The sequence below is a fragment of the Thalassophryne amazonica genome, chromosome 13 (genome assembly GCF_902500255.1).
Source record: "Thalassophryne amazonica chromosome 13, fThaAma1.1, whole genome shotgun sequence".
NCBI lineage: Eukaryota > Metazoa > Chordata > Actinopteri > Batrachoidiformes > Batrachoididae > Thalassophryne > Thalassophryne amazonica.
In genome coordinates this window covers 62312966-62335527 of record NC_047115.1, presented here as the reverse complement: position 1 = coordinate 62335527, position 22562 = coordinate 62312966, and the positions used below count along the sequence as shown (strand labels likewise).

The following is a 22562-nucleotide window of genomic DNA, read 5'->3' as shown; positions in this document are numbered from 1 at the left end:
TATACGATGCATGTATGATTTAAAGTCCAGAATTGTACAGTTGGATGGCTGCAGAACATGCAACAAGAAAATGCCTCCAAAAGTGTTCCATCCTGCAGCAGGGCAAGAGCGACCTGTTGCTCAGTGGACTCCTTTGCCCCTGCAGTAATTTAGGGAGCAGACACCTTGGGCAGCTTTCTCTCTGTGTGTGAAATGTAGCCTTTAAAGCTGCACTGCAGGATTTAGTGTCATCTAGTTGTGAGGTTGCAAATTGCATTATGCCATTGCCAGTCAAAATTTTATTTCCCTGTCATGTTTTCACTTCTTTGGTGACAAGGATTCATGCTGCCTTGCCTTCTCTTAAGTAATAAGGACATTATTGGAGCAAAATTATTTGAAAATGTGTATGGAGACTTGCATCTCTCAATCTGTGTCTATGTGCAATTACATTTGTAAATGTCTACTGAAATTTGCAAATGTGCATTCAGATCTGCACCAGGGGCAGATCAAGAGGTGTGTGTGTGTGTGTGGGGGGGGGTTCCTCTTTTCATGGACCAAATTTTCATGGACCAAATGCTGTTTTTAAAGCAACAAGTGACTCAGCAAGTTACTCAACATTTCTACTAGATCAGAGTTTAGGTGTAGCAAGGGTGATCAACCTTTTTAGTCACAGATATTTCAGTGTTCTTGTCATCATAACATCATAGCATCACATTCACGACTGTACAATACAAGTTCAAATTCAGAAAAAATGGGTTATAGAGTATATTTTCTCTGTGATTTTAATTTGCAGTAAAAAAGGCACAAAAATGCAGGACCTAAAAATTCAAAAATTTCTTTGGGGTATTCTTTCAGACACCTCTAGGAAAACGCAACCCCACCCCCCTTTACAAATCTGGGATCTGCCCCTGTGCACATTTGCAAGTGGCTCCACACTGTAGGGTTGGCTCCTATGTTGATATGAAGGGCTCGTTTTGAGCTTCTGAAAACACGCTTTGTCGCAGATAATAAACAGATGGGTATGAATGTTATTCAAATAATAAATGCCCCAAATCCTGCACATTGTTTTTGCAAGAAGGGAAGTGTGTCCCTTTAAAGAAAATAAATAAATAAATAAATTCCACAATAACCTCATGTGGTGGCAGTGATGCACATTTTTTTTTTTTCCAAATATAGTGGAATAACTGTTTTCCTTGGCTACACTATTGTGTCCCTACGACTATCAAAATCATTTAGCCACTTTTAATTGATTGCTCAACAAATAACTGTAAGTGACATTGCTGAGAGGGTTTATTCAGGGTCAAATTAGGTGATGCGATTTTACGCACAACAAATAATCCACAGGTATGAATGAATTCTACAATAAATAAAACAATTCAGCGACTGTTTTTAGTTATTTCAAATGGTGACAGGGCCGGGTTCCACATCTGAACGTCCCAGCGCACGTCCGGACGCGGTGGGACGCCGTGCGTAAAGCTGTTGGCTCCACCTGTGGCGCGTCGCTCTATAAGCTGCTGCAAAGCTGCTCAACTCCTCCAGCTTCATCTCTCTGACTCACCGGCAAAGATGAGCTACACAGACCGCTACACCTCGTCGTCCTACCGGAAAATTTTCGGAGAATCTCCCAGATTTTCCGTCTCCTCCGCCCGCGTGAGCGGCGCCACCCCTCGTTCCTCCGCCGGGTTCAGGTCTGCGGTCGCGCCGCGCATCAGTGCGTCGTCGCTGCGTGTGTACAGTCGGGCCGAGCGCGCCTCTTTCTCTCCGGCACCAACCGACTCCCTGAACCTGACACAGACTTCTGTGGTCAACAGTGAGTTCAAAGTCATTCGAACAAACGAGAAAGAGCAACTTCAGGTGAGTGTCCTGAAAGTCAGGAGGGAATTAAGAGACAACACCTGTTTTATAAAGAGGGACAGCTGCACACAAAACCAGCCACACAAGAAAAACGGCCTCATTTCCAAGTAGCCATTTAAACAAAATATGGCAGTCAAAGGAGTTCCAGTGACGGAGCCAGAGGGAATTACTACAACACCCCCCCCCCCCCCCCCCACACACACACACACACCAAAAAAAATTCCTTAAAAAAAAAAAAAATTGATGCAGCCGGTCTGCTCTGTGTCAGCCTGATCCCGTCGGATCTCAGAAGCTAAGCAGTGCAGGATCTGGTTAGTACTTGGATGGGAGGCCTCTCTGGAACACCAGCAGCTTAGTGTTTCTCCAGGTAACACTGGAATTGCGTCAGGAAGGGCATCCGGCGTGAAACTTGTGCCAAATACCAGTGCGGCTGTGGCTGTATCCGCTGTGGTGACCCCGAACAAAAACGGGAGCAGCCGAATGGACAACAACACTTAAAAAAAAAACTTAATCCTGTAGATTGCAAAACGAATTTGTGAACAAAAGTGACTCCACTAACATGGATAAATGAGGTGACAGAATGCTTTCATTACCATTGTAAAAGTGCCCTTGAGCAAGGCCCTTAATCCCCAAACTGCAGTCCTAGCTCTCAATTCCTCTGTGCTGCTGAGCAACTTAGACAGCAACTCCTGTCGTGTGTGTGTGTGTGTGTGTGTGTGTGCGTGCAACCTGGTCGCACGACAAGTCGTGATTCAGCAGAAATTTGACCTATAAATTTGACTCATTTCGTCACGGGGGCACGAAAAAAAAAAAATATGAGACTGGGCTGGTGTGTGTGTGAAGAGTAATAATAATAGATTAAGCTTGTATCGCGCTTATCTGCCAAGACACACCTCGAAGTGCTTCACAGGTAAGACTGACAAAAGATAAAAATGATAAAATCAATACAAAATATAATAAAATCAGTAATCAACACTCATGTGCTGGGTTATAAATTGGTGGGGGTTCCAGCTCTTTAATCACCCGTAAAAAAAAAAAGTTTGTGTTGTTTTATTGGGGGGGGGGGGGGGTGGGGGGGGGTACACATTTAAAGGATCATCTTTTATCTTATCATTGAGCTTGTGTCTAACTGTGCAGGAATAGTCTGATTTTGAATATGTTTAATATGTGTTCTATAAATGTTTTGCTGCAATTAAAGTCACATCAAAGCGGTAATTTTGTTTCATTACTTTTTAATGGTGTGTCTGTCAGGATTTCATGTTAAACATTCCCAAATTCCCACATTTCGATGAATATGAATGTAGAAATTCTCCTGGTATAAGTAAAATTTAGAACTCCAGCTGTTCATTTGTGACTGTGACAGACACCCACATCGGGTCAAACACACCCGGTGATGTTGTCTGCTCTGCTGTGTGACACGTCCACACTGCCCCTCTGATGTGGCACACAGCAGTTGGTTTCCACTGAATGAAACAGGCCTTTTATTCAACTGCATTTATGTTAGCAGTCAGAACATGTAGGTTCTGTACAGTCTCCTCTCCAATAAAGTCAGGCAGCCATGGCAGCATGTTTCCATAGTGACAGAACAAAGCATCTTAACATACATTATTGTTTTACAAACAAAAACATTTCCTGGATATTTGGATTTTGTGCCAACTCCTCTATCTTAATTAAAAAAATACATTGTTTTGGTGATGCAAAACAGATGAAGAAGCCATGTTTAAATCACAGTCCTAATCTAGAAGTTGATGGAGGCGTGCATGCATAGACAGATCGCAATATTATATGGCCTAAAAGCTCATAGGACATGGAAACCTAGTATGTGATTATGTATATTTTTTGGAATAAGTCACTTTATCTGCATTTGTCATCAGTGATCTAATGAACAGCTGATTTTGTCTGTAGCTTCATTTCATAAATCTTCAGCTGCAAGTTTAGTTTGTTTTAAACATTACTGTTGAAAATATGCATGCATCCCACACCTGAAGAGTCTGTGTTCATGTTGCTGCACAGGGCTTGAATGACCGCTTTGCCATGTTCATTGATAAAGTCCGACACCTGGAGCAGCAGAACAAAGCTCTGGAGACGGAGCTGGCGACGCTGCGGCAGAAGCACGGTGAACCGTCACGCGTCGCACGTCTCTACCAGCAGGAGATGCAGGATCTAAGGGTGCAGCTGGAGGAGCTGAGCAAAGAGAAGAACCACATCCTGATTGAGAGGGACAACTTGGAAGATGAGCTTCAGGTAGTTTGATCTACAAAATGTGCAAAAATGCATCTTTTTATTTCCTATGGTCACATCATCTTTCATGTTTTCTTTTAGTTTATCCAAACTCTTCTATAATCTGACCGACTCAATCAGCCGTAATTCTCTATTCATGTGTCATTCCTCATGTTTCAGAAGCTCACTGTGAAGTACGACGAGGAGGCGAGGGCCAGGGAAGAAGCTGAACAGACAATGAAGTCATTCCGGAAGGATGTGGATGACGCCGCGGTGATTCGCCTGGACCTGGAGCGCCGGGTGGCATCGCTGACGGATGAAATCTATTTCCTGAAGAACGTGCACGATGAGGAAGTCCAGGAGCTGACCAGCATGATGGAGGCTTCAAAGGTCTCTGTGGAGGTTGAGCTCTCCAAACCGGACCTCACCTCAGCACTGAAAGAGATCCGCAACCAGTACGAGTCTGTCGCATCCAAGAACCTGCAGTCGGCAGAGGAGTGGTACAAGAGCAAATTTGCCAGCCTGAGTGAACAGGCCACCAGGAGCAACGAGGCGATGCGAGCCAGCAGAGAGGAGATCAGTGAGTTCAGAAGGCAACTGCAGTCCAAAACCATCGAGATGGAGACCCTGAGAAGCACCAACGAGTCTCTGGAGAGACAGATCTCAGAGATGGAAGAGACGCACAACGCTGACATCACAGCCATGCAGGCAAGTGACAGAAACAGGACACAGTACCGTTTATTCTCTCCTCCTTCACATTACTATCCCACTTTATGTGTGTCTGTGTTGGTGGCGGCATTTTTTCGGCACGTCTGTCTCGATGTGCCGAAAAAGTGCTGATGTCCACGTCTTTTCACAATTCCTGTGCTAGTCAGATGACATACCGGATCAAGACAGCGTCCAGTTAGGAAATGAACGGCACATTCCACTGTTACAGGAGTTTTTGTCATGGAAAGAGAAGCGGAGGAATTCCGTGCGTCGCGACGGAGCTGCATGGCACAAAGCAACACCGTGATGAAGCCTCACAGGACATGTTGTGGCATGTCCAGCTCACGCACAATTTCTCGGATAGTCACACGACTGAAAAGCCACCGAAAGCCATCTGAAAGCCGTCCTGTGAGACCAACACGGAGGTGGTTTTGTGCCGCGCCATGAGCGGCACGGTGGCGCATCCCTCCGCTCCTCTTTCCATGAAAAAACTCCTGTAACAGTGGAATTTGCCAAAAAAGTGCTGATGTCCATGCCTTCTGCCTTTTTGTGGAAGTCAGACGACGTATACGATCAACAAAGCCTTCACTTTGGAAATGATCTGGTTGATTCAGCGGGGTTTGAGCCTATCGATCGGCGCTCGGAGCGCTCTCAGCAGCTGTGGGCGGACTTTAAACCGGCTGGAGCACTCAATCTGTGTAATCCCCATAAAATCGTCCCTGAAAGCCATCTGAATTTTCCGAATGGTGTCCACCTGGAGGTCTCTCACAGTTTCCGGAAAAATTTGATGCAGCAAAGCTCCAAATCTTTCAGACATTTATTCGCAATAAAAATCCGACGAGAGGGGTGGACCACTGCTCACACAAAGCCTGCTCACAGGCGAATGACGCAACCAACAGGCGTGAAAAAACTCACGCATGCGTACGAAGGTTCAAGCTTGGCTGATGCAATCACAGGTGATTCAAATCCATATGGTTTTTGAAAAAATAAAAAGGTCCGATACTTTTCTAACAGACCTCGTAAACTTTATTGATCTCACAGAGGAGAAATTCACAGTAGTTTCATTTGGACACTTTGATTTTACACAAAATACAAATATTATGTACACTTGCAGGCAGTCCGCTGTGTGAGCGCCTGACCTCCACAGGAGCTACGCAGAGTGGGTCCTGGTTAGTACTTGGCCCATGGTCTTCCTAAGAGGTCTCCCATCCATGTCTGCTTCTCCAGATAAGACTGCAGTTGTGTCAGGAAGGGCATCCGGTGTAAAAGTTGTGCCAAATTCCAATGCTGTATCCGCTGTGGTGACCCTGAACAAAAAGCGAGCAGCTGAAAGACAAACATCAACAAATATCATGTAGAATGACTGGTGGCACAGTGGATGAGCGGTTAGCACTGTTACTTTCGCAGATAGAAGGTTCGCGTCCGACTCGGTCCTTTCTGTGTGGAGTTTGGGTTCCCTCCGACTTCCTCCCATGTCCAAAGACATGCAGCTTACGTGAATTCTCCCAACTCCATATAGTCACCTACGAATCAGTGTAGGGACACACTATTATTATTACATCCACCAAGGACATAATAAAATCATTGGCTTTTTAAAAAATTTTCTGCCTGTTAACATGATTACATCAAAACTACTGTACAGATAGACATTAGGCCATGGAAGATTCCATTAAATTGTGGAGGTGATCCGGATCCAGATTCTGGATCAAGATTTCAATTTAAATAGGCTTTGAAAGATTACGTCAAAACAATTTCATGGATTCTCACCACATTTGCATCACAGATAGCTATTAGGGCATGAAAGACTCCACTGAATTTTGGAGGTGATCTGGATCCAGATTCTGGCTCAGGATTTCACTTTGTAGGCTTTTAAGGTTTACAGCAAAGCTATTTTACAGATTCTCACCAAATTTTCACCACAGATAGATATGAGACCACGAAAGACTCCATTAAATTTAGGAGTGGATATGGATCAAGCTCCCAATTGTAAATCGTTTTTCTTAAATTTTCATCATTTCAAGGATCACCTAAAATCTGATTGATGGATCTTGACAAAATTTAAATCACATGTGGCTGTTGTACAAAAGGAAGACCCTGTTAGTGTTGGATGTTGGGAGTGATCTGGATCAATATGCAGGTTCTGCAGCAGAAACATACGACTTCATGATGTATAACCAAGATCAGGAAGACACTATTTTGTTTCAGCCTGTGAATTAAATATCAGATTGCAACATCTTGATCAGTCGGACCGTTTTGGATGTGTGTTGTGGAATCCAGATCCAGGTAAAATCTGGGTCACAATGTGAATCACATATCTTTTATTTTGAGTCCTCGTCAACCCTTAGCGGACATCACAAATCTATGATTTTTGTTTATATTTTTACATTTCTGTCATAATCAAGACCAGCTTTTATTTGAGTACTTAGTAACCTCACGACATCAGCAGTCAAAACACTGCGTTGACATTTTACTCCTTAAATCACAGATTTAGATTTTAGTGCTTCCTTTCCTGCCACTCTGACGACATTGGTGTGTGACACCACGTGAGGATCCCTGCTGAGAGCGGGCAGCTTTGCTGGAACGCTGGTATAATTCTTAAGGAGCCTGAGCTCTGCTCAGAGCCTGTTCTATTATTGGACAGAGCCGAGCGTAATGACTCAGAATCTGTGCGCCGTCACAGTGAGCAGTGATAACCTGTTGACAACTGTAGTATTTGTTGATTAATAATCATGTTATCAAGGATGAACTGAACATAATGCAATAGTTTCTCATTTTAACCGACTCTCCATCAGCAGGATTACTCAAAAACTAATCACACCGCAATGATTCATGTGGATCCACAACTATCACTTTCTTTTTTTTCTATGAATAAAATCAGATTGTATGGACAGAGATTTGGATCTGTCAGATTAGAGATCTTTTTTGGTAGAGGACATGTACATGGTGTGTAGCAGGCAGCATCAAATGGTATCTCTGGGGCCGACTGCGGCCCAGAGCTGGTGTTTTGTGGTCATGATGCATCACATCAAAGTTGGTTGCTGTTTGTCAAATAATTGGACATCCTCCACATTCTCACTCATCACTCACTCATCTTCAACTGATTTTACGGGTTAGGGTTGCAGGGGCAACAGCTTCAGGAGGGGACCCCAGACTTCCCTTTACTGTGCCACATTGACCACCTCTGACTGGGGGATCCCAAGGTGTTCCCAGGCCAGTGTGGAGATATAATCTCTCCACCTAGTCCTGGGTCTTCCCCAAGGTCTCCTCCCAGATGGATGTGCCTGGAACACCTCCCTTGGGAGGCGCCCAGGAGACATCCTTACCAGATGCCCGAACCACCTCAGCTGGCACCTTTCAATGCAAAGGACCAGCGACTCTACTCCAAGCTCCCCACGGATGACGGAACTTCTCACCCTATCTCTAAGGGAGACACCAGCCACCCTCCTGAGGAAGCCCATTTCGGCCGCTTGTACCCGTAATCTAGTTCTTTCAGTCATGACCCAACACTCATGACCATTGGTGAGAGTAGGAATGAAGACTGACCAGGAGATCGAGAGCTTTGCCTTTTGGATCAGCTCCCTTTTCGTCAAAACAGTACAGTAGAGCGAATGCAATACCGCCTCTGCTGCGCCGACTATCCAGCCAATCTCACGCTCCATCATCCCCTCATTCGTGAACAAGACCCCGAGGTACTTGAACTCCTTCACTTGGGGCAAGGCCGTATTCCCTACCCAGAGTAGGCAATCCATTGGTTTCCTGCTGAGAACCATGGCCTCAGATTTAGAGGTGCTGATCCTCATCCCAGCTGCTTCACACTCGGCTGCGAACCGATCCAGTGAGTCTTGGAGGTCACCGGCCAATGAAGCCAACAGGACCGCATCATCTGCAAAAAGCAGTGATGAGACCCTGAGCCCACCAAACTGGACCCCCCCCCCCCCCCCCCGACTACACCTCGATATCCTGTCCATGAATATCACAAACAGGATTGGTGACAAGGTGTAGCCCTGGCAGAGGCCAACCTCCACCGGAAACAAGTCCAACTTACTGCCAAGCACCCAAACACAGCTCTCGCTTTCTGAGTACAGAGATTGGATGGCCCTGAGAAGGGACCCCCTCACTCCATACTCCTGCAGCACCTCCCACAGTATCTCCTGGGGTACCCAATCATACGCCTTCTCTAAGTCCACAAAACATGTGAAGACTGGTTGGGGATACTCCCAGGCACCATCCAGGATCCTTGTGAGAGTAAAGAGCTGGTCGGTTGTTCCACGACCAGGACAGAACCCGCATTGTTCCTCTTCAATCCGAGGTTCGACTATTGGCCAAACCTTCCTTTCCAGCACCTTGGAGTAATGTGATGCCCCTGTAGTTAGCACACACTCTCTGGTCCCACTTTTTAAATATGGGGACCACCACCCCAGTTTGCCACTCCGTAGGCACTGTCCCAGACCCCAATGCAATGTTGAAGAGATGTCTCATCCAAGACAATCCCTCCACACCCAGAGCCTTCAGCATTTCTGGATGGCTCTCATCAACCCCTGGGGCCTTGCCACTGCGAAATTGTTTGACTACCTCAGTAACTTCCACCAGGGAAATTGATGAAAATCCTCCATCAGCTTCCAGCTCTGCCCCTACAATAGAGGGTGCTCCGGTCTGATGCAGGAGTTCCTCAAAGTGTTCCTTCCAGCGCCGGATTACATAACAGAGTCCCATCCTTACTGTAGACAGCTTGGATGGTTCCCCGTTTTCCTTTCCTGTTTTTTTTTCGACTTTCACTGCCACCTAAAGGACAGCGCACCCGACACCAGTTCCCACTGCGGGTGGTAAGCCCACAGGGTGGAGATGGAAAGTACACGTTGCTTTTTTGGGCTGTGCCCGACTGGGCTCCGTGGCAAGCCCAGCCACCATGCGCTCGCTGACGGGTCCTACATCCAGGCCTGCATGGCTCCAGATGAGGGCCCTGGGCTTCCTCCGGGCCGGGTCACGTTTCCTCTACCTCGTTTTATCATGGTGTCTTGTAAACCATTCTTAGTCTGGCCTCTCGCCTGAGACTAATTTGCCATGGGAGACCCTACCAGGAGCACAAAGGCTCCAGACAACACAGCTCTCAGGTTCATAGTGGCACACAAACCTCTCCGCCATGATAAGGTGATGGTTCCCAGAGAGGCATCCATTTTCTAAACCTGTTTATTTCAGTTAAGGGTCAGCAATCATTGGTTGAGAGGCAGGATATAGACAGGCTGCCAGTGTATTACAGGACTGACACACAGACAGACAGACACTCTCTCACTCACGCCTACGGTCAGTTTACTGTAGCCACACTGCATATCGCCAAAACGCGACCCAGAATGCACCCAATGCAGACAGCCCACTGTAGTTTTGCTTTGCAGCGCCTGTCAATTACGTTTTATTTCAGTGTGTGTCTACAAGAAAGCCAGACGTTTATCAGACTTCGGAAGAGTGTGACCATGAAGACTTGGAGAGGAAGCAGCAGCGAGTGGCCACAGAACAAGTATCTCTTCATGATCTCGGCGGGAGAGCTGTGGTGTGGACACGGGACTTTCAAACCGTTATCACCGCTTCATGTTAGCAATGTCTACGCTTACTGCTCGACTGTGGTTGGAGTAAGAAGGAATCTTGAAAGAATCAAGAAATACAAGTATGACGATGGCAATCAAATGTGCACTGGCTGTCATGTTGAACTTAAAGAACTTGGAAGTATTAACGCTTATGTAGCATACAAATCCGTGAAGTCTGAAGCAGCTTCGGACAGCAGGACGATATTATCCATACAATCAGTAAGATGCGTTTGTGTTGCAAGGTATGTATTTATTATCGCTGTTTGTCCAGTCTGGTTTACACTTATTTGATGTATTTTTAACACTCGCTTTATGAGCAATGCACAGGTTAAAAACACAACCAGATGGAAGTACACCTGAATGCAAAAGAAAGAAGAACAATTCGAGATTTCTGATGTCTGCCAAGGGTTGAAGAGGACTCAAAATAACAGATACAATTCTATGTAAAAGTTTGGGCACCCCTGATAATTTTCATGATTTTCCTTTATAAGTCATTGGTTGTCTGGATCAGAAATTTCAGTTAAATATATCATATAGCAGGCGAACACACTGATATTTGAGAAGTGAAATGAAGTTTCTAGTATTTACACCAAGTGTGCAATAATTATTTAAACAAAATTAGGCAGGTGCATAAATTTGGGCACCCATGTCATTTTATTGATTTGGACACATTTAGCACTAATTATTGGGACACTATATTGGTTGGGTAACCTTATTGACCCTTGACCTCCTTACAGGTGAATCCAATCATGAGAAAGGGTATTTAATGTGGACAATTGCAAATGTTTCCCCTCTTTGCATCTCTTCTAATGAGTGTCAACATGGGAGCCTCTAAACAACTCTCAAATGACCTGAAAACAAAGATTGTTCAACATCATGGTTAGGGGAAGGATACAAAAAGCTATCTCAGAGATTTCAGCTGTCAGTTTCCACTGTGAGGAACATAGTGAGGAAATGGAAGACCACAGGCACAGTACTAGTTAAGGCCCGAAGTGGCAGGCCAAGAAAAATCTCAGATAAGCTGAAGCGAAGGATGGTGAGAACAGTCATAGTCAGCCCTCAGACCTGCTCCAAAGACCTAAAACATGATCTTGCTGCAGACAGTGTCTCTGTGCATCGATGTACTATACGGCATGCTTTGCACAAAGAGATGCTGTAATGCAGAGGAAGCCTTTTCTGCGTACACACAACAGAGTTGCCTGAGGTATGCTAAAGCACATTTAGACAAGTCAGCTTCATTTTGGAATAAGGTGCTGTTGACTGATGAAACTAAAATTGACTTATTATTTGGACACAAGGGGCAGTATGCATGGCTGAAAAAGAACACAGAATTCCAAGAAAAATGCTTGCTACCTACAGTAAAATTTGGAGGTGGTTCCATTATGCTGTGTGGCTAGTTGCAGGTACTGAGAATCTTGTTAAAGTTGAGGGTCTCATGGATTCCAGTCAATATCAGCAGATTCTTGAGAATAATGTTCATGAATCAGTGACAAAGTTGAAGTTGCACTGGGGCTGGATCTTTCAACAAGACGACGACCCTAAAATCTCATCTCCATCATCTACTAAGGCATTCATGCAGAGGAACAAGTAAAATGTTGTGGAATAGCCATCTCAGTCCCCAGACCTGAATTATTGAAAGTCTGTGGTGTGATTTTAAGTTGGTTGCTCGGAAACCAACAAACCTGAGATGGTTTGTAAAGAAGAATGGTCCAAAATACCTTCAACCAGAATCCAGACTCTCATTGGAAGCTATAGGAAGCGTTTAGAGGCAGTTATTTCTGTAAAAGGAGGATCTACTAAATATTGTATTTTTTCTGTTGGGGTGCCAACATTTATGCACCTGCCTAATTTTGTTTAAAGAATTATTGCACACTTTCTGTAAATCCTATAAACTTCATTTCACTTCTCAAATATCACTGTGTTTGTCTGCTATATGATATACACTCAACAAAAATATAAACGCAACACTTTTGGTTTTGCTCCCATTTTGTATGAGATGAACTCAAAGCTCTAAAACTTTTTCCACATACACAATATCACCATTTCCCTCAAATATTGTTCACAAACCAGTCTAAATCTGTGATAGTGAGCACTTCTCCTTTGCTGAGATAATCCATCCCACCTCACAGGTGTGCCATATCAAGATGCTGATTAGACACCATGATTAGTGCACAGGTGTACCTTAGACTGTCCACAATAAAAGCCCACTCTGAAAGGTGCAGTTTTGTTTCATGGGGGGGATACCAGTCAGTATCTGGTGTGACCACCATTTGCCTCATGCAGTGCAATACATCTCCTTTGCATCATCCGTGAAGAGAACACCTCTCCAACGTGCCAAACGCCAGCGAATGTGAGCATTTGCCCACTCAAGTCGGTTACGACGACGAACTGGAGTCAGGTCGAGACCCCGATGAGGACGACAAGCATGCAGATGAGCTTCCCTGAGACGGTTTCTGACAGTTTGTGCAGAAATTCTTTGGTTATGCAAACCGATTGTTTCAGCAGCTGTCCGAGTGGCTGGTCTCAGACGATCTTGGAGGTGAACATGCTGGATGTGGAGGTCCTGGGCTGGTGTGGTTACACGTGGTCTGCGGTTGTGAGGCTGGTTGGATGTACTGCCAAATTCTCTGAAACGCCTTTGGAGACGGCTTATGGTAGAGCAATAAACATTCAATACACGAGCAACAGCTCTGGTTGACATTCCTGCTGTCAGCATGCCAATTGCACGCTCCCTCAAATCTTGCAACATCTGTGGCATTGTGCTGTGTGATAAAACTGCACCTTTCAGAGTGGCCTTTTACTGTGGGCAGTCTAAGGCACACCTGTGCACTAATCATGGTGTCTAATCAGCATCTTGGTATGGCACACCTGTGAGGTGGGATGGATTATCTCAGCAAAGGAGAAGTGCTCACTATCACAGATTTGGACTGGTTTGTGAACAATATTTGAGGGAAATGGTGATATTGTGTATGTGGAAAAAGTTTTAGATCTTTGAGTTCATCTCATACAAAATGGGAGCAAAACAAAAAGTGTTGCGTTTATATTTTTGTTGAGTATATTTAACTGAAATTGCTGATCCAAACAACCAATGATCAATAAAGGAAAATCGTGGAAATCTTCAGGGGTGCTCAAACTTTTACATACAACTATATGTGATTCACATCGTGACCCAGACTTCACCTGGACTTCACAACACAATGTAATAACTGCATACTGATCCATGTCCATGACATAACACTTAAAAGTCAACAAAGTAAAATCCTGATCTAGAATCCAGGTCCAGATCACCTCCAAAATTGAATGGAGACTTCCAAGGCCTAACACCAATGTTCGGTGCAAATTTGGTGAAATGAAGTGTATAAATTTAAATCCTGATCCGGAATCTGGATCACCTACAAAATTTAATGGAGTCTTCCATGACATAATATCCATCTGTGGTGAAAATTTCAGCAAAATCCGTGCAGTAGTTTTGATGTAATCTTTCTAACAGACAGACAGAAAAAAAATAAATAAATAAATCCTGAGGATTTTCTTACATCCTAGGTGGACATAAACAGATGAACAGAATAATCTCACTGAACCTTGGACATAATTTACTGAATTAATTAAATTTGCACAATCTCTATAGATTATAAAAATCAATAAAATCTTTATTCGGTTACCTGAACCTCTGAGCATGTTTAATAAAAAGTCCTGTTGTATTTTTTTTTTTTTTTTTAACTGAGTTAAACAAAAAGCAGCTATTTGAGAGTTTGAAGTCACTCATACAGTTGAATTCAGAGCTCGGAATGGAGATGTGACCTTCAATGTCTGAAGAACTGCGTGACCAGCCAATCCTCTTCTTAGAGGATTGATTCTGGTCTGTGAGATTAACCTCTGACTAAATCCAATGCAACAAGCTTGTCCTCTTCCATCGGGCTCTGTAAAGCCAAAAGATATTTTATGCCAAAAAAGAATGAAGCATTATTCTTTAATAAAATGTGGCAGGTCACGTGGTTGTTAGTAATCTGGTTATTCCATAGTAGCACTGAAGCAATATTAGATTTTTAAAAAATATTAACTGTAATCACGTGTTTATTAAGACCACAGACGGGCTGCGAGTGCATACATGATGGAACAGTGATAACAGATTTAAATACACACATACACCAGAGTCACAATGATGCAGGCGGCTGATTTGATAGTTTACAAGCTGGTTACATAAATCTCAAAACAAGCCTATTTATTAAAATGATTTTACTCAATGTTGAAAATGTTTTAAAACAATACTTCAATTGGTGCATTTTTACATTTTGACTTTTTCTGCAGCTTTGAATACAAACTGACAAATGAAAAACTAAACCATATTATTTACAAGCACATTTTTATTAGTATGAAATGAAACAGAAGACAAAAGTGTTTAAATGAGCATAAACTCAGAGAGAACATACTGTTGTAGTGCAATTATACAAACTCCACTGCTGACATTCTAAAATGATTTTTGATGACTGTTTTTACTGTAAATAAATATATACATAAATAATAGGCAAGTTGTTTAAAAAAGATTTAGAATCTTTGATATCAGATTTGTCATCAGTACTGAAGAACATGTTTCAATCATTTAAAAACACACAAAGGTGCAAAGAAAGCAATCATCAGGGGCAGAACTGGCACCAAACGTTAGGGCGCTTACATCGTGTCAGTTTGGCAGTACCTACCTACACAAGCTTGTTTGGTGGATTTATTTTTCCTGTAGTATTAGAGAAAAATACGCTTTTGATGAGTTGCCACTTATTTGTAGGGTGGACACGCTTTTTAATGGCCTTGGCTGAGTTTTATAGCTGGATGATCGTCCTGATAAAAACATCTGGTTTTATCTGTTTGTAGTAACTTGGAGTTCAAGGTTTTGCTCAAGTACCGTACACATTGCTATAGACTGGGAGCTAATTAATGACGCTCAAACAGAACGTAAGTGTAAATGTGAAAGTGAATGGTGCCCTCCAAGCCTACAATGGGAAGGAACTCTGGGATAAGCTCCAGTAGACTCGCAGCCATTATAAGTAAAAGGAAACAGAGGTATTTATGGGGAAAAAAAAAAAAAAAAAATAGTAGTAATAAAAAAACAAACAAACAAAAAAAAAAAACATGATTACATGAACTTGTGTCATTTGCAGGACACTATTGGGCACCTTGATAGTGAACTGAGGAACCTGAAGGGTGAGATGGCTCAACATCTGAGGGAGTACCAGGACCTACTCAACGTCAAGATGGCTCTGGACATCGAGATCGCTGCCTACAGGTTGTAGCTGCTTTCTGTCTGTTTAATGAAAACAGAATCATTTATCCAGCTTCAGGCAGATAACCTTGCTCTGCCCTGCACCCCCCTCCCCCCCAACCCCTTCAAATTCCTTCTACAACTCCAATTCCAATGAAGTTGGGACATTGCGTGAAATGTAAATAAAAACAGAATACAATGATTTGCAAATCCTCCTCAACCTGTATTCAATTGAATACACCACAAAGACGATATTTAATGTTCAAACTGATAAACTATTGTTTTTGTGCAAACATTTGCTCATTTTGAAATGGATGCCTGCAACACGTTTCAAAAAAGTTGGGACTGGGCAACAAAAGGCTGGGAAAATTGATGAATGCTCAAAGAACACCTGTTTGGAAACAGGTGAGTGTTATGATTGGGTAATAAGGAGCATCCCCAAAAAGGCTTGGCTGTTCACGAGCAAAGATGGGGCGAGGATCACCACTTTGTGAAATGCGCAAATAAATAAATAGTCCAACAGTTTAAGAACAATGATTCTCAATGTTCAATTGCAAAGAATTTAGGGATTCCATCATCTACAGTCCATAATATAATCAGAAGATTCAGAGAATCTGGAGAAGTTTCTACATGTAAGCGGCAAGGCTGAAAACCAACATTGAATGCACATGACCTTCGATCCCTCAGGCGGCACTGTATTAAAAACCAACATCACTGTATAAAGGATCTTAACCACGTGGGCTCAGTAACACTTCAGAAACCATTGTCAGTTAACACAGTTCGTTTGTACATCTACAAGTGCAAGTTACAACTCTACCATGCAAAGCGAAAGCCAAACATCAACAATATCCAGAAACTGAACTATGAATGCTGAAAGGCACATCCAGGTTTTGGAGCAACACATGCTGCCATCCAAGCAACATCTTTTTCAGAGACGTTCCTGCTTATTTCAGCAAGACAATGCCAAGCCACATTCTGCATGTGTTACAACAGCGTAGCTTCATAGTAAAAGAGTGCGGGTAACCCCTGGCAAAAATTATGGAATCACCGGCCTCGGAGGATGTTCATTCAGTTGTTTAATTTTGTAGAAAAAAAAAGCAGATCAGACATGACACAAAACTAAAGTCATTTCAAATGGCAACTTTCTGGCTTTAAGAAACACTATAAGAAATCAGGAAAAAAAAAAAAAAATTGTGGCAGTCAGTAACGGTTACTTTTTAGACCAAGGAGAGGGAAAAAAAAATATGGACTCACTCAATTCTGAGGAAAAAAAAAATTATGGAATCATGAAAAACTAAAGAACGCTCCAACACATCACTAGTATTTTGTTGCACCATCTCTGGCTTTTATAACAGCTTGCATTCTCTGAGGCATGGACTGAGAGCCAATGAGTGACAAACAGTACTCTTCATCAATCTGTCTCAAACTTTCTCTGATTGCTGTTGCCAGATCAGCTTTGTCATGGACCATTTTCTTCAACTTCCACCAAAGATTTTCATTTGGATTAAGATCCGGACTATTTGCAGGCCATGACATTGACCCTATGTGTCTTTTTGCAAGGAATGTTTTCAGTTTTTGCCCTGTGGCAAGATGCATTGTCATCTTGAAAAATGATTTCATTATCCCCAAACATCCTTTCAATTGATGGGATAAGAAAAGTGTCCAAAATATCAACGTAAACTTGTGCATTTATTGATGATGTAATGACAGCCATCTCCCCAGTGCTTTTACCTGACATGCAGCCCCATATCATCAATGACTGTGGAAATTTACGTTCTCTTCAGGCAGTCATCTTTATAAATCTCATTGGAACGGCACCAAACAAAAGTTCCAGCATCATCACCTTGCCCAATGCAGATTCGAGATTCATCACTGAATATGACTTTCATCCAGTCATCCACAGTCCACGACTGCTTTTCCTTAGCCCATTGTAACCTTGTTTTTTGTTTAGGTGTTAATGATGGCTTTCATTTAGCTTTTCTGTATGTAAATCCCATTTCCTTTAGGCAGTTTCTTACAGTTCAGTCACAGACGTTGACTCCAGTTTCCTCCCATTCGTTCGTTTTGTTGTGCATTTTCGATTTTTGAGACATATTGTTTTAAGTTTTCTGTCTTGACGCTTTGATGTCTTCCTTGGTCTACCAGTATGTTTGCCTTTAACAACCTTCCCATGTTGTTTGTATTTGGTCCAGAGTTTAGACACAGCTGACTGTGAACAACCAGCATCTTTTGCAACATTGCGTGATGATTTCCCCTCTTTTAAGAGTTTGATAATCCTCTCCTTTGTTTCAGTTGACATCTCTCGTGTTGGAGCCATGATTCATGTCAGTCCACTTGGTGCAACAGCTCTCCAAGGTGTGATCACTCCTTTTTAGATGCAGACTAACGAGCAGATCTGATTTGATGCAGGTGTTAGTTTTGGGGATGAAAATTTACAGGGTGATTCCATAATTTATTCCTCAGAATTGAGTGAGTCCATATTTTTTTTCCCTCTGCTTGGTCTAAAAAAGTAACCGTTTCTGACTGCCACAATTTTTTTCTTGATTTCTTATAGTGTTTCTTAAAGCCAGAAAGTTGCCATTTGAAATGACTTTAGTTTTGTGTCATGTCTGTGATCTGCTTTTTTTGTACAAAATTAAACTGAATGAACATCATCCGAGGCCGGTGAGTCCATAATTTTTGCCAGGGGTTGTAGACTGGCCTGCCTGCAGTGCAGACCTGTCACCCATTTAAAGTGTGTGGCGCATTATGAAGCGCAAAATATGACAACAGAGACCCCGGACTGTTGAACAACTGAAGTCGTACACCATCCCTGATTCTCAAGACCAGGCACCTAAGTGGCTCTACTCTACTATTTCTACTCTCCTATTTTACTCTTCCTTTTTAGATATACCTTTGTATACTGGCATAGTTCCACCTTAGAATTGGAATAGAATATATAAGATATACCTTACTGAATTTACAGCGTAAGCCCTGTAGAGACATTTTCAGTATTCCCTGGCACATCTATACCTGCAGTACTAGCACTGTCGGATTGAGAGCTCTACAAAGTTCTGTTGCAATTTTTCACCGGACTGAGGAAAGTAGATGGCAGTGTGTACACGAAGAATTTAATGCACAGCAGCAGGTACGGACTACATCGTCAGGACTGTTAGGTGTTATATAAACAATTGTTTTTTCATTCATGCAATGTAAGAATATTTCATGAGGCGAAAGATGGAATGTACCATTCAACGAGACCTTGTTGAATGGTACATTCCATCTTTCGCCTCATGAAATATTGTTACCATTGTACTCAAACATTCATTACTTGTATATTGTGTCACCCCAACTGTTAATGTGGACTGGCCTCAGCTGGGGAAGTAACCTGTGACAGACTGGGGTCCTGTCCAGAATCTCATCCGCGTCACACTTCATTATCCAGGGATAAGCACCAACAGGCCTTAGGACGTATACAGGACTGACTTCTTTACACATTTCCAAGTCCCTGAATAAGTCTTTGACAAAATTTACTTTAACCATTAAGAAATGCAAACAGTATGCCATCCTGATATATTTTTGTTTTGTCTTAAGGAAACTGTTGGAAGGAGAGGAGACTCACTTTAATTCTGGGGTTTCGTTTGGAGCAGCCAGCTACAGTTACCAGCCACAGATCACAGTGAGCTCCTCCAAGAGCAGCCAGAGGGAGGAGGGTGTTCGGAAGGAAAACTTTAAGATCACTGAGGACAAACTGAACAAGAAGGATGAGGCAGACGTAAACTCCAACAACTGAAGAGTCATCAATGAGACATACCAGGACAGAAACCGCCAGTTCAAGTCATTACTTTCAATACAGAATAGGTCTAAAACATTAACAAAGGCAAAGTGTTTGAGGTCTTTTTAGCTTTCAATAGGACAGTTTAGTTGTTTGGATTCAGCATTTTCTTTCACTATACTTAGTCATACGTTTAATTCTTGAACTTATTCAGATCACCTTTGTTCTCTAAAATGGCAAATTTTCTCACAAAGATTTTTACGTATTACCACAAATGTGAAATAGTAAACAAGATGGTAACCTGAAAACCCAAATAAATGGTACTTTCTCAAAGAAAACTAAAGCATTCGCACAATGCATACACATGTAACTTGCTTTCTGAAGATTCACATGTAGTTAAGTCCATACATATCTGGACAGTGACAATGTTTCCCTTATTTTTCAAGTCTATACACGACCGAAATTAGACGACTCAGGAGAAGGGTACATTGCCAAGTCACTGATTGAGTCTTAGAATTCATTTACGTACATCAGTTATTAAGGAATCCAAACAGTATGGTACTGTGTGACAAATCTGTACAAGGATACTCATGAGGGAAGCCACAAAAACAACTCTGAAGGACTTACAGGCTTCTGTGGCTGACTAGAGAAACTGCATAGTGCACCTTTTTGCTGTTGTGCACCTGTTTTCTGTTGTATCCCTTTTTGTTCCACTTCATATTACCTGTGAATAAAATTGCCTGTAATTCCTGAACTTTTGAGATTTTTGTTGAACTACTTTAATTAAAACCTGAACCCTGCACTGCAAGCACTTTGTTTCATTTCAACTTCATTTTGGCGTTGCACAGAAGCAAAACTCCAACTGTCCAAATACTTGTGGACCTGACTATTTAACCTACATATCAACAAACACGCATAGTGGACTCCTGCTTGCCATTGTTGCATTTGCAATAAATATAATGTTATGACAAGCTAAAGAACACTGTTGGTGAGTTTTTAATCGGCATCAGCTGCTGGGTTGTTCACTGACACAAAAACTAATCAGTTTTCTCAAATCCTCATGAAACTCTTGATCCTCTCCTGGAACAGTGCCATTTAATTTAGGGGAAGATCTAGATAAAAAGGGTTTTATTTCTTACTTTCCAAGGCTGTGGGACAGTTTTTCAAATTAAGATTTCTATAGACCTTGGTGTAAGTGGCATCAAACACTGAATTTGAGACTACCAGAGAATACATTTGGAGTCAGATCAACAGGATATTATTACTTTAACGTCACGTTAGGGCAAAATACATTTTTCACACAAGTTGTTGGTCCAATCTGGCAATGATTATATTGCCAGATTAAGAAGAAGCTAAACAAAGGTGCTGAGCACTGACAAGACAGGAGTTTTTAAACAATACTTGAAGAAGCTGGTCTGATCTTAAAATAGAAACAATCTCATTTTGGGGGGAGGTTCTGTAAAGGAGGAGCCTTGAAATGACAAACCACAATCCTTCACAGAATTACAAACTCACTTTTCTACATTTCTTTCGGTGACTCGACATTTCTAATCAGCGTCAGCAGCTCAATCAATACTAGACCTTAAAGATCACTGCAAAGTCTTTTTATTATTAAATCAAAGTGACAAAAACCAGTAGGAAAGGTAAGAAATCCCATCAAACACCATACAAACTCTTTTTACACATCTTATAAAATCAGCTACAAGCACTGTTTACAAATCATTTGCATCAATGTTACATTAGCAGTTTATACAAAAATTAACAGTCCTCCGTTTCTCAGGAAACACATTCACCTTTGGTAGTGGCAGTTGCGCAAGTCCTTTCAATCAAAGCCCTTTTAAATATTTATCCATTTGAAACTATAACCACATAGAATGGTATATCATTTCACACCTGTAAACAAACAACAAAAACAACATGTCGCGTTTCCCGAAAGATGAGTTAACAGATGCAGATTTTCCAACAAATATTGTGTACATGCTTCACAGACAAACTTGGAAATCACCTAAGTTTCAGGCCAAAAGTCAACTTTTACCCAACTCTTACATTCTCAAGTGGAAAATCTGAACACCTGAAAATGTTTCATGACAGTCCCAGAACCTAAAACTGAAACCTCCATTTTAAACAGTGCATTTGAGAAATTGCAAGAGCTGCAGTTTTAGTGCATTATTAGGGGTTTTGTTTCAAGAAGCCGTGAGAGGTGACGCTGCATGCTCAACGTGCGAGTCTACTCTGTGCGATGGCAGTGCTCAAAAGCATTATTACACTGTCTTTGTTTTGAAGGTTGGGGGGGAAGTGATGCGCGCATTTTTTTTCTCTCACATTAAAAGAGCAATAGACTAGTCTCTCCATAAATGATCTTGATGTTCACATGACGATTATTGTGTGGTCAACTTCAAGTGGCCGCTGATCACTCTGCACATACTGACCAGTGCAGTCGCTCAGTTATCAATGTTTTCTAAAAGATGTGAATTTTCATTTCCCATGGCTGGTGCTGCCAATGCTCGAAGCTCATGTTCGTTCATGCAGTTAAGTCCAAAGCTATTAACAGGGTCACGGCTAGAAAGTGGAGATTTCTCTCCTAAATAACATTCCTACTGCATCATTACTTTCCTGCAGGAAACAGATATGACTGTGATTATGTATGTTACAAATAAATTCACCACATCAGTTTAGGTGGGAATGTACTTTTTAAAATAAACAAGCAAGCAAACTACATGCTTGTGCACGTACAGACCCTGCACGGACTGAAGCCTTTAACAGTATGAACAGTAATAATCTGATATGGATCCACATTACTGAACTGTCCAGCAGGTGGCAACACATCGTTTGTCATTCTTTCACACAGACTCCAGAAAAACGTTCAGAAAAATGGGTGCTTCAAAGGTGTTCAAACATTTCAAAGCAGTTTTTCAGGTTTGCCATCACTACTAATATGCAGCAGTAGTGACAAAAAGTCATTGCTTAATTAGTTTTACTTTCATGTTCTGTTGTACATTTCATCCTAAATAATTTATTAGCTCACATGAAAGCAGGTGAAACATTGAGAAGGTAGCAGACATGTCCATGAGAGATTACCTATGCTAAACAACACTGCATTTTCGATTGATGTGGTGCTCAACATTCACCCGTATTAAAATCAAAATGCCCTTTTATGCTCAAGATGTGTAAGATGATATTTCTTTTTGAGTTATTGCTCACACAAACTGGCTGG

At 42.1% G+C, this 22562-nt stretch overlaps 1 protein-coding gene across 1 annotated transcript; it reads left to right on the top strand.

Moving 5' to 3' along the window:
- Window positions 1-1512: 1512 nt before the first annotated feature.
- inaa (internexin neuronal intermediate filament protein, alpha a) lies at window positions 1513-19708 on the top strand. The gene is made up of 5 exons (XM_034184916.1): window positions 1513-1833; window positions 3847-4077; window positions 4234-4761; window positions 15494-15618; window positions 19168-19708. The coding sequence occupies exons 1-5, from the start codon at window positions 1546-1548 to the stop codon at window positions 19364-19366; spliced, it is 1371 nt and encodes a 456-aa protein (XP_034040807.1). The 5' UTR covers window positions 1513-1545; the 3' UTR covers window positions 19367-19708.
- The last annotated feature ends 2854 nt before the right edge of the window (window positions 19709-22562 follow it).

Excerpts from the sequence above, each read along its gene's own strand:
- inaa (XM_034184916.1), top strand. The coding sequence starts at position 1,546 with ATGAGCTACACAGACCGCTACACCTCGTCGTCCTACCGGAAAATTTTC. Across the intron at positions 1,834-3,846 it reads ACGAGAAAGAGCAACTTCAG|GGCTTGAATGACCGCTTTGC; the intron begins GTGAGTGTCCTG and ends GTTGCTGCACAG. Across the intron at positions 4,762-15,493 it reads CTGACATCACAGCCATGCAG|GACACTATTGGGCACCTTGA; the intron begins GCAAGTGACAGA and ends TGTCATTTGCAG.